General features: G+C 33.6%; 2 protein-coding genes across 3 annotated transcripts; one reads left to right on the top strand and one right to left on the bottom strand.

The window, feature by feature from the left end:
- Positions 1 to 1,091: 1,091 nt before the first annotated feature.
- On the top strand, positions 1,092 to 3,852 carry LOC115950679 (ribosomal RNA-processing protein 14-C). 2 transcript variants are annotated; one of them, XM_031067903.1, is made up of 2 exons: positions 1,092 to 1,261; positions 2,532 to 3,852. In XM_031067903.1, exon 2 carries the CDS (start codon positions 2,537 to 2,539, stop codon positions 3,575 to 3,577), a length of 1,041 nt encoding a protein of 346 aa, XP_030923763.1. In that variant the 5' UTR covers positions 1,092 to 1,261; positions 2,532 to 2,536; the 3' UTR covers positions 3,578 to 3,852. The 2 variants fall into 2 exon arrangements, with proteins under 2 accessions (XP_030923763.1, XP_030923764.1); XM_031067904.1 differs by having other exon boundaries at positions 1,255 to 1,342.
- A 5,155-nt stretch (positions 3,853 to 9,007) lies between these two features.
- On the bottom strand, positions 9,008 to 10,300 carry LOC115950733 (membrane protein PM19L). The gene is made up of 3 exons (XM_031067968.1): positions 10,057 to 10,300; positions 9,765 to 9,942; positions 9,008 to 9,541 (listed from the first exon to the last, which is right to left on the bottom strand). The coding sequence occupies exons 1-3, from the start codon at positions 10,184 to 10,186 to the stop codon at positions 9,301 to 9,303; spliced, it is 549 nt and encodes a 182-aa protein (XP_030923828.1). The 5' UTR covers positions 10,187 to 10,300; the 3' UTR covers positions 9,008 to 9,300.
- Between the last annotated feature and the right edge of the window lie 1,528 nt (positions 10,301 to 11,828).

The raw sequence follows: 11,828 nt of genomic DNA, 5'->3' as shown, positions 1-11,828 counted from the left end.
AAAGCATGGGAAATCATATTGATTTAGTCCAATTACATCAATGGAGCATCAAAATGATGAACTTCATGAAGTCCCGAACAAACCTTAGCCTTAATTGACTTTGTCGAAATTTTGTCAAAGTTGACCGAGGTTACTCGAGGGTTGACCAAGGTTTAACAAAACTTGTTTACTTGGATCTAATTTTGGAATAATAATTTTCAAGAACTTATAGCCAAACACTAACTTTGATTATGTTTGACAAGATTTGACCCAATTTGATAAGATTTTGACTATAAAAACTATCATCCCATTGAAGTAGATGTAGTCTTATCTTAAATATCATGAAATTCCCCTTTACTTGTACATTCACAGGTTAAAATCACATTGGAATTGAGTGATAGATCAATATTCAAAGAGAAATTGCCAAACAATCAATAATTTTCTACTACTTGGTTTGGAAATTGCTTATTTTCAACAGTTTATTTGCATAATATGAGACAAAAACTTAAAAACTATTTTATTTCCAAAAAGTTGAAACTAAACTAATTTGATATAAAACTGAGACAAAAAGTAGTGTAGGATCCACAAACAGTGCATCAAATAAGTAATGAGCTAGCTTATAATAAAATTTAAACATAGTTTGGAATGTGGCTAACAAAAATTAAAAAAAGGAGAGAGAGAGAGAGAGAGAGAGAGAGTTTGTTGAGTTCATCGCTTCCTAGAGAATTATGCTCTATGGATATATTTAAGTTAGCCTTTTATTTTATATATTTTTAAAAGCTTATTTGGCTAAGTAGAAATTTTTAAATCCTCAAGTTTAAGATACCATCGTACTTTCATGGCCTCACCAGCATAATATTAAAAGAAAAAGAAAAAGAAAAAGAAAATAGTAACACAATTGGATGATCCATATGCTAGGGGTTAGTCTGGACCTTCGAAAGAGTGGAAAGCCCATTTCTTAATAGAATTGAGTATTTGACTACCCATCACTCAAAAGCTTTTTAGTATGCAACACAAAATTACACGGCGTTTTGGACCTTTTGGCCCAACCTAAAACTAGGTCGTTTTGGCAAGCTAACCCTAACAAACCCAAATCGTGTCTCTTTCTTTCTTTCCCTCACACGCCTCTCACTCTGAAACTCGACGCTTCCTCTCTTCTCTCTCTCTCTCTCTCTCTCTCTCTCTGTTCTCCGATTCTCTCTCTTTCTCACCGTCTCAGCCTCTCTTCTTCTCTAACTGTATCTCGGCCTCTTTCACTCTTTGCTCTCACGGCTTATTAAAGGTAAACCCTCTCTCTCTCTCTCTCTTACGGTTTGGTTTGCTGAAGGTTCTTGAATTCTTGTTTCAATCTTTCGGTCCACTGGTAAGTTTCATTCACTAACCTCTATCTTCTTCAATTATTATTTCACTAATTAGTAATTATACATTAAAATATTTGTCACAAGCTGAGTTCTTAGAGCATTATAATTTATTATTTATATTCATTGAAATGTTTGTAACAAGCTGTGTTGATACTGATAGACATAGTTGATGAATATGGTTGCTGCCAGTCTGATATTGTTGAGTGGAATGGTTATTTTGTAATGCTAATATGTTAATGTTTACTACTCTTTGTTACATTTTGGTATTTTTATTTTGTAAATAGTAGATGTAAAATGCTCAAAACTTACATAAATTCTTTAAAATATGTTATATATTATTATTATTTATGACATCATTGGTATGACACAGTTGGACCATAAAACCAGTAACCGTTCCCGTTTCCGGTTCTTTGGCCTTATTAGTTTTTAAAACCATAATATTTTCTAATTATATTTTAGAAAATTTGTCCTTAACCCCTTCTCTTTCGACCTGCCTCCTTGAACGACCCTGTATTTTCTGGCCAGAATCATGTTCGCATTACTGTATTCGCCAGAGCCTTTAACTTTCAGGTGTGGGTTTGAGTCCGAGACCCTGCAATAGTGAGAGTTTTGTGCATTGGAGTATGACCTTTTTAAGTTTACACACACAGTGGATTATGAATTTGCAACCTTGTCCTCCACTCTTTCTTATTGGAGGAGTTTCTGTTTACGTATTTAAGAAATATAAAAACATGTGGAGACTTGATGCCTGAAATCTATGATGAAAGTAGATATCATCTGTTTGAAAATGCAAAACTGGAGGTAGACATCAACTGTGTTTTGGGTCAGCCCCTACTGTTTTGAGTGATTAAGTCCATATTTTGGTTCAAATTAGTGGCATGTTTTCCTCAACATTTTTACTTGACTTTTTTAGCCTACAGTATTGGCAACTCTGAATTATATGTGAGGCTTTCTTTTGCTCAATTAAGTTGTTTAGGATCAGGGCATAACAGCCACATTATTGTTGGAAGATATGAAATTGCAATATTGTTATGTGGTTTTGTGGTCTTAGCTCTTAAAACTTTGTTTATGGTGTTTATGTTTTTATGATTTTTGTTTTCTGTTTTGAGATTTCTATTGTTGTACTGTTATGCTTTATTTGGATTTTGGGCATTTCATCCTCATTCATTGTTGCTTCATTTTCAATTACAGTACAGATGAAGAACAAAAAGCAAAAGCCTATCACTGATTCAAAAGTGGACACCGAATTGAAGTCTATCATTCATCAGCATTCTCTGTTCTTTGACAAGTTAGTTGAGTTAATCCCTGCAAGGTTCTATCTACCAAACAATGATGAGGAGAAGCCATGGTTTCAGGGCCTTAGTAAGGCCGAAAAAGCTTCAGCAAAGAAGGAATCAAGGGAGAACATTAAGAAAGCTCGAAGAGATCGTATGGATCCAGAAAAGGCTTCCACAACAACCCTTGATTTGCTAAAGAAAAGCTTGGAGAAAGAAAAATCAAGTGAGAGTGATGAGGAGGAAATAGAGATTAAACCAATGTTGTCTGGTCATGAAGGTAATGATCGGAAGGTGACTTTAGAGGAGCTTCGGCAACGGCTGCATCAAAAAATTGAACAGTCCCGAGCAGGTCGTCATGTTGAAGATTCGAAAAGAAAACAGAAGTATGCAAAATATCTCAAAAAAGGAAATCAGCAGAAAAAACGCAAAAGAGAGTCTGTTTCTGAAGAAAAGAAACCAACTAGTAGTTCTGTAGATAAAGTGGAGAAGGATGTAGCAGAGGCTTCGAAGGAACTCGCATTTAGTCATGTCAAACTTGGAAATGAGGAGGAGCATGGAAAGAAGAAGAGGAAACTTTCGAAGTTTAAGGAGCTTGAAAGGGCAAAGAAATTGGAGGAAGCAATGAAAGATCCTGAGAAAGGTGAGGTTATCTCAAAGAAGCATTCGTGGAAATCAGCAACAAGTAGAGCAGCTGGGATGAAGGTTCATGATGATTCAAGCCTGTTGAAAAGGAGCATACACAAGGAGAAGAAGAGGCATCAGAAGAATGCTGAGAAATGGAAGGAGAGGGCACAGACCACAGAGAAGATGAAAGCAGAGAAACAGAAAAAGAGATCAGAAAATATAGGACAGAGGATTCACGAGAAGAAAATGCGGCGAATTGCAAAGAGAGAGAAAAAGCTATTGCGTCCAGGATTTGAAGGTCGAAAGGAGGGTTTTATTAACGAAGGTTCATCTTAAAAGTTTTGAGTTTCTTTGCCTCTTACATTGCATTTTTTTTTTTTTTTTTTTTTTAATCTTTGCTTTAAGATCAGTTGGCATAAACATCATATTAAATTATAGTAAAGTTTCAATTTAGGGATTATGTTATATAGATCCACCTTTTGCCTTCCCCTTCCCTTCTTATACTCTCTTTTAACTACTTAGTAGATGAATATTGTTGAAGAATTGTCCTTCAGTTGATATCTGCAAATGTTTGTTGCCGAATGCTGATATTTAATGGTCTGAATGTCATCTTTTATGTGTTATTTGATAACTATGCTAACGGATATAATTAATCTTGATGCTTTAATATACCATGCTAACAATTCTAGCACAATCATGGAAGAATGTCAACCCAATTTCAAAGAGAATGTCGATGCATTTTCAAAGTATTTAGGGTTGCCATTACCATACCAGAAGAAATTTTGGTAATTCTTATATATATTTGAAGATTGTACCATGTGTTTTCCAGGAAGATTTTTTCTCTCTAACTCAAGGAAAACTTTTCCTTGAGTTAGAGAGAAAAAAAATCTTCTTTGGAAGTCTAAAATTAAAGTAAAGCCTAAGAATATGCGATCATGGTAGTTAATTAGGTTATTGGTGTTGTTTATTTTATGTTTTATTTGATTTTTTTCCTAGGTTCAAGGGCTATTTATTAATAGATAAGTCTTGAGCTAGTTTATTAGCTTTTATGTGTTTTTTTTTTTTTTTGGGGGGGAGGGGGGGGGGGGGTTGTCCTATTGAAGTAGAGTTTGTTTACTATTTATGAAATACTAAGATCTAGAGTCCACAAATAATAGGAGTGTTGAACAATAAGAACCGAGTATTTGATTGTAAAAGGCATCACAGTCCTGGTGGGATTCTTCTTTTCTACTTTATTTTTATTTCTTTGGTTTTTTTTTTTTTTTTTTTTTTTTTTTTTTTTTTTTCCGTGATACTATTCATGGGTGCTGTTCATATAGCTCATGAACACCGTACGTTTCTTTCTTTTCCTCATTTTGCTATGATCTCAAATCAAGCACTTCCCCTACCCTATCAAAACCTTAAAATTCGTGTACTTTACTTACCAAAAAGTCATAAAATAACTTATCAAACCACTTAATGTCTATAATTTCTAGCAACTTGTTTGCTTCAATAAATTATTATGAATTTTTCATAAGGTTTCCTAGGTGTCTCATGTAGGGATTTGGTTAAAAACTGAGACACACATTCCTTATATCATTAAAAAAAATTAAATGGAATATTATGTTAGTAAAACTTAACTATTTACATTTATAATAACTTCAAGGGGAGTGTCATTTCATGAAATACGTGGAAAAGAATGTCATTTTAACTATTTACATTTATAATAACTTCAAGGGGAGTGTCATTTCATGAAATACGTGGAAAAGAATGTCATTTTGTAAAAACTCAAAGTGAGGTTGCTGTAATCTAACCATGTCAAATTTTAGTCAATTTCAGCCCCTTACCCTTTTCTCTACTACAACTCTGAATCTTAGATCTCCAAGCACATGATAAACAGATTTCCCTACTAGAAGTTTAAAGTTAATTTTCTTTTAGTTTCCTTTTTGAGAAACAATTTTCTTTTTAGTTTCAGTTGGCTAATTATTTGAACTAGGACGTCATCAATACATTTCTGCTACTAATATCATATGAGTTGGCTCGTTGGTAGTTTTCAAGCCCTCATGTTATCATGTGCTTGTTTTTCGTCAAGCACGTGGTTGTTTTCTGAGAGATTTCATTGAACGAATGGTCCTTGTTTATGATTAACTTCATCGCAGTGCATGAGAAATTTTGCACATCATCATGATAGACTATTATTGTTGCCAGTTTCTTGTCTCAGAATCATTAAGAGACGAGCAAAAGGGTTGAGTACAAATGGCACCTCCAATGTGGAAGAAATCCCAATCATAATATATCTCAACAATGCATTTCACCACTTCAGTTGTTCTAACATGTTAAGAAAGTAGTCATCGAAAAACATCTACTACTAACTTTACTGTGTTAACATTTTTTATGTTGTGGGCTAGCAGTGATTGTTTTATGTATTTAATAAAAAAATGGATTAGTTGGAGTGTATTTTAGTGGGCATTTGTAATATCCAATTGTAGATAGTGATCACCATATCTTGTTAATATTGGGTCATTTTACTGCACCGTATAATTAATAGTTTAATCAGGTGTGCCATTGCCTACTCATTTATTTGGTTTTAAACGTATGCTAGTATTTCTTGAGAGTTTGATAAAGTGTTTTCATCCCTTTTTGCTATCTGGAACTTTTTTATCCATTTGCTCATTTGGTATGTGGAGCTTAGTTGAAGTTTTTCAACATGCTGTATTAATTTCATGTACTTATGCCATGTTGGCCCGTTTCTGCAGTCAAGCCTGTATCAAAATTTTTGAGTTCCTAGCTTAGCAGAGTGGTGGTGTTATCACGTTAATGGGGAAATATTTTTACCCCTGGTTTTCTAATGCTTAGCCAAGCAATTAAATTCCTTCTAAATGGTATCGCATTTTAGCTGACTGTAACGCAGAGGGGTTGGCCGAGTGGTTGGGTACTTAGTCTCAAAGTGGCTGTCTTGGATTTGACTAGGAGCTTTCTAGTTCAAGTTTGGACAACACTTTGAAAAAACTCCCATGGCCAGCGATTTATCCCGTTATAAGCCCATCCGTTGTGAACAGTGATTAGTCTATAGTTGAAAACTTTGAGGAAACACTGGAAAACCCAAAAAAAAAAAAATTTTAGCCGACTGTTTTGTCATTGACGTTGCAATTGTGATCAATGGACAGACCTGGTTTTAATAATATTACCGCATATAGAGAGAATGCTTTCTTAATTTCCTTGTTAGTCTAGGATGCATTAATTTAGGCTGAGTTAGTCGGAATCTTTACCTAGCCTTCTAAGATACCATTGTATATCTCTCTGAGGGGTTGCGTGCTTTTTATTAAACTGGGTGTGGTCAGTGGTGTATTAGTACTCTTGACGCTGTTTAACTTCAGAAGCTATGGTTCATGATAGACTTTAGTGTCAATTTGGAAATAATCTCTGAACCACAATCAAACTTGTGCCAACCATAGCAATATTCGGCATTCCATATATATATATATATATATATATATATATATATACACGAGATACCCTTCTCAACCATATATAGAGCTATATATGGAGCCACAACAAGTTGACTGTTGGCATTGGCAAGCGGCAACACCAAGTCCTCGAATCAAAAAGGGTTAATGCATATATGCTTGAAAATTGTGGAAACTATGCTCTAGCTGGAGACTGGAAAATGATTTCATCATATATGGCGCACAAGGTGCTGGCAACCGTATGCATGCTTGAAATTTGACCTTTCCACAGCCAGAGTACACTAAAAAAACGAGTGAAAAAGAAAAAGAAAAAAGACGAGACAGAAAATTTTTTTAAAAAAGTTTTAATTTTAACAAACTGAGTTAAAAAAAGAAAAGAAAAGAAGAAGAAGACAAGAATGAATGAGAAAAAAAAATGTTTTAACTTTCATTTAGCTTACATCAGGTACACAGTCTCACTTATTTCACTTTGTAACCGATAAAAAAATCAATCGTTAGCAACTATATGTAGTAGGCTTTTCTAGACATTTGCCATTTATGGTGGCCCATTTACTGGTGGTGTTGCTTTCGTATTTACTAAGATTCTTTGAGTATCATTGTTGTCCATTGTTACAACTTATTACGTGTACTATATAGTCCGAGCATAAAATGATTCCTTTCTTAGTCGGGGAATTATGGACGTGAGGGACTATCACATATTTCAACTGAAATTGACACGTATACTTAACTTTAGGTTTCTATTTTTTATTCTTTTTTTAATAATAAAATATCCTTCATCAATTGCTCAAGAAACAACAAGAGTGCTTGTTACAGGATCTAAAAAGCCAACGAACAAAAACAAACAAATTTAGCAACACAATTAGCATCTATCTTAACCCAGCTAAGTACACATTGGATCAGACCTCTGCTATATAACATCATATAGACCACTTCAACAAATATTAAACCTAAATTTAAAATATCAACATATAATTTGGAATCTCTATCTACGATAACCCTCTGAAGTTTTTCGTTTTGTAAGGCCCAGTGGAACGCTGCAACTTTGGCTTGTAGAGGATCACACAGTATCCTTTTACCTCATCACCCCCTAGCATTTCGAGCTACTATTATCAGAGGAGTGAAGGTATTTGCGACAACATGTACATCAACATTGAGCTTGACTACTACAACTTTTATTTATTTATTTATTAACGACATGTCTTAAAATTGTTAGGATCCTAGAAAAGCAATGATGAGGTACTCAACCGTGGTATGATACTAGGATTGTAGCAATTTTAGGATGGGTCATTAATAAAAATAATATATAAAAATAAATAAATAATTATACTCCCTATCCCTCTTGATTGAGAAAGATTGAGAAAATGACTCTGTTCCAAATCAGATTGAGAAAATAACACTGTTCCAAACCCCGCCTTGACATTCGTTTAACCAAACTCTGTTAAATTATTAGGTGGGTAACTAGGTATCAAAAATTATCCCTCCTTTCAAAAATGGATTGATTAAAAATTTTAATTTTTAATTAAAGTGTATAAACTATTAATTTAATTAAAATGCATTTTAAAATATTTAGTGTGAACTCTTTTTTCCAAAAAATTAAAATGTATTTTAAAATATTTAGTGTGAACTTTTTTTTCCAAAAAGTTGAAGAGATTTGTGGTTACAAATTTTGGTAAACTTTATATCATTATTCTAAATTTATTAGTTCTATTTTTACTAATTAAAGTTAAAATTTGGTAAAGTAAATCTAAAAAAAAAAAAACTAAAAATAGTTAAATTTTGATTAGGGAGAGTGCTATTTTCTTTATAAAAAAAAAAGGTTGTAAAGATATTTGTCATTACAAATCTTGGTAAAGATTATATTATTATTCTAAATTTATTAGTTCTGTGTTTTTACTAATTAGAGTTAAAATTTGGTAAAGAAAATCTAAAAAAAAAAAAAAAAAAAACTTAAAATAGTTAAATTTTGATAGGGAGAGAGTTCTTCAAAACCTCAAGGTAAATATAATTACACAAAAAAAAAAAGAAGTTACTTAAACATTCTTAAAAAAAAGAGAGTTATTTAAACATTACTTTATTAAGTAATATGTTATTTAAGGGGCCCCATAGTATGTTGTTATTTCATTGATGTTAAATCTGCCATCATCAATTCATTGTGTGCTACACATATCTAGAAGGGATGCCTTTTTTTTCCCTTTTTTTTTTCCATTTTGTCTAGGCCAACACTAGTTGTGAGCCTGTGACCGATGTTTCATCTTGGGTGATAATGAATAGAGCTTAGTGGGGGGATTTACAAATGAAATCTTATTGTAGCAAATTAACAAAGAGTTTTTGTTTTTGATAAATAAGTCAAGTATAACCAGATATCAGGAAAACCAAGCTGATTGCAAACTCTGATGAAATATGCCTATCATAACGACGGAAAATGCTTACGTTAAATAGGCCAAAGTAAGTACAAACTGTACGTACATGATGCTGGAAACTAACACAAGAGACAACATAAAGGTTATTACAGAACCACAAGCAGACCCCCCAGCCCCAAAAAAAGAAAAAGAAAAAGAAACCCAAATTAAAACAGCAATTTAAAGAAACAATGAAGTGTTACATTTTGATTTATTAAACCACCCTGGACCCAGCAACAGGAGCACCACCCTTATGAACGGGATCAACACCAGTTGTTGCCCCCATGGCATAATCTGTGTCTCGGTAACCAGGGCCATACTTGCTACTGAAGATCCCAGCATGAAGCAACAAAACGTACACCAGTTCGGTGAATGCTAGAATGATTATGAATGCCTCTATCATCTTCAGTCTCCACCCTCTGTACCCTCCTATGTGTATCTCTTTGCAAGCCAAGCTGCAAAATGTTAAAGCAATATGACAGAGTGTACGTAGCACAATTGAAGAATCAAAATGTCTGAAGACACAAAACACACTTGCCACAACTAGTACATATGTTAAGTGATTATTGGATTATCTAATCACAAATTAGCCAAGTGTGTCATATATATAATGTGTGTGCCTAGAAGAACTGTTGAAGAATACAAGCTAGTATATATGTAAAATTTAAATTAAATTACCCAGCTGCTAGTGCAGTCAGGGCCCATGCCACTACTGATGATGATGCTGCTGCAGCTAGACTGTCATTCCTCCAAGCTCTGATATGGCTTCCACCCAGGAACTTAGATACCACGCCAAGAACAGCAGCCATCATAGCGAAAGTCAAGAAGAACATTGTTGCACCATTACCTCCAAAACCTGTACATTTTTTTTCCCAAGAAAAATATTTATTATTAGCACAAATTAAAAGAAGTTAGAGTAGGAGCCTCCAAAATTGTGTGTAGGAGAGAGAGAGAAAGAGCATGAACTTACTAGGATGGTTGGTTTGGCCGTTGATGTACCTGTTAAGACACCAACTAGCAAAACCCAACACAATAAGGTACATGATCAAGTTTAAAAACAACAATGGAGCTGCTATGTTCCTTCCCACCGTTTGAGCCATATCTTTCTTAGCTTAATTTCTCTTTCAAAAACAAACCCAGAAAAGACCAAACAAACCGCTTCTAGCTTAAAAGAAATAACACACTCGCAAATTCCTTTACATTTTCCTGCTTCCAAGTGAATGTATAGACTATATATATATATATATATATATAGAAGAGCAAAGGTTATTAGTACGGATACGTGTAAGCCAATCAGGTTTTGCATGTGTACTTTTGGTTACAGGTGTTGGGACACTTGTCAAGTTTGATCTTATCCATGGCATGATGGCAATAGATCTTTTGCAAACTCTTCTTTGCCGAAAGTTTAATCCAGCTAGCGGTGAATTATCCAGAGATATCTATAGCGTTCTTCTGAGTTACACGGTTTACACTGTCTTCACCCCTGTGGGCCCACTGAATCAGCGGTGCTCAATTTTTTTGATATATCTCCTTGTGATGAGAATTTCATTATAATTAAGCTGCACATGAGTTCTGTTCAGCTTAAAAATAGGAAAATAAAATTTTGGTTCTCCAAGAATCTAAATACAATTTCTTTTATGGTTTATGAAGGTAGTGAATTATAATGTCAATAATATCACTTTCGTCACGTATCAAGCATGATATTTCGAATAAGATATTGTTAAAAGTGAAGATAGATTTAAAGAAGTGCCTAACGGTTAGTGTTTCAAATATAATATCATTTCTCATTGAAGAAATGGTGTCGGTTTGATCAGGACAAGTAGCTGTGTTATTGGTTAAAGATGGTGTGTTTCTACACTGTCTAACCTTGACCTTATCTTTGACTTGTAAAATATCAGAGTTCAGTTGAAGAAAAATCCAGCTGTTGGTGATGTTAATTAAGGTCGGTCTGGAGGTTAGAGTTTGTAACTGATGACGTGTCACTCACTTGTGTAATCGTCCCAATTTTTACGGATCTACGGTTAGGCAATTAGAGTAATCTATCTTTGAGATTGTGCATATATATATATATTCAGTATGAAAATAGTCGTTATTCATTTCATTCATTCTCTCACAGCTCTCTCTCTCTCTCTCTCTCTCTCTCTCTCTCTCTCTCTTTTTGTTCTTCCGCCATTGTTGGAAAAACTCTGTTTGCTCAAGTAAACTTTCAAAAAGCTTTACAAGTATAGACTTAATTTTTGGTTCTCTTCATTTATTTATTTATTTTTTTTAATATGGAAAATAGTTATAAACTGATAATGAATGCCAGATATTGTGAAAAACTTTATGCATATAGATTTATTTTTAGGTTCTCTTCTCTTCATTTAAGGAAAAAAAAAAATTCTAAATCATGAGAAAAAGTGATAATGCATGGTTTTGATCATATATATAGCTCTTTAGATTTGATATAGAAATTCTGAGTTTTAAACTGGTTTTTCTGTAGCCAATAATAGCTCCTACTTGGAAGATTTTATTTAGCGCTCTCTTTCTAGAATGGTCCATGCAGTTCAATGGGCTATAATGGTGAGAGCTGTAAATCTAGGTAAAGTCCACTAATATATCTTAGGGTAAATTTTATTAATATACTCTAAAGTTTAGGATAATATTAACCAAATTTAAGATTTTTTAAAACTGACCAATTTAGTCCTTAAAACTAAGTAAGTCTTACATTTGAGAAAATAACAAAATAATTGACTTAACAGT

The sequence above is a fragment of the Quercus lobata genome, chromosome 6, assembly GCF_001633185.2.
Source record: "Quercus lobata isolate SW786 chromosome 6, ValleyOak3.0 Primary Assembly, whole genome shotgun sequence".
Taxonomy (NCBI): Eukaryota; Viridiplantae; Streptophyta; class Magnoliopsida; order Fagales; family Fagaceae; genus Quercus; species Quercus lobata.
Note: the sequence above shows the minus strand (reverse complement) of the source record. Positions and strands in the feature narration are given on the sequence as shown.

What these genes read in the sequence shown, in the direction of transcription:
- LOC115950679 (XM_031067903.1), top strand. Translation starts at nt 2,537, where the DNA reads ATGAAGAACAAAAAGCAAAAGCCTATCACTGATTCAAAAGTGGACACC.
- LOC115950733 (XM_031067968.1), bottom strand. Translation starts at nt 10,186, where the DNA reads ATGGCTCAAACGGTGGGAAGGAACATAGCAGCTCCATTGTTGTTTTTA. An exon ending in CGGCCAAACCAACCATCCTA is followed by an intron (nt 9,943 to 10,056) that starts GTAAGTTCATGC and finishes AAAAATGTACAG; the next exon opens with GTTTTGGAGGTAATGGTGCA. An exon ending in CTGACTGCACTAGCAGCTGG is followed by an intron (nt 9,542 to 9,764) that starts GTAATTTAATTT and finishes AACATTTTGCAG; the next exon opens with CTTGGCTTGCAAAGAGATAC.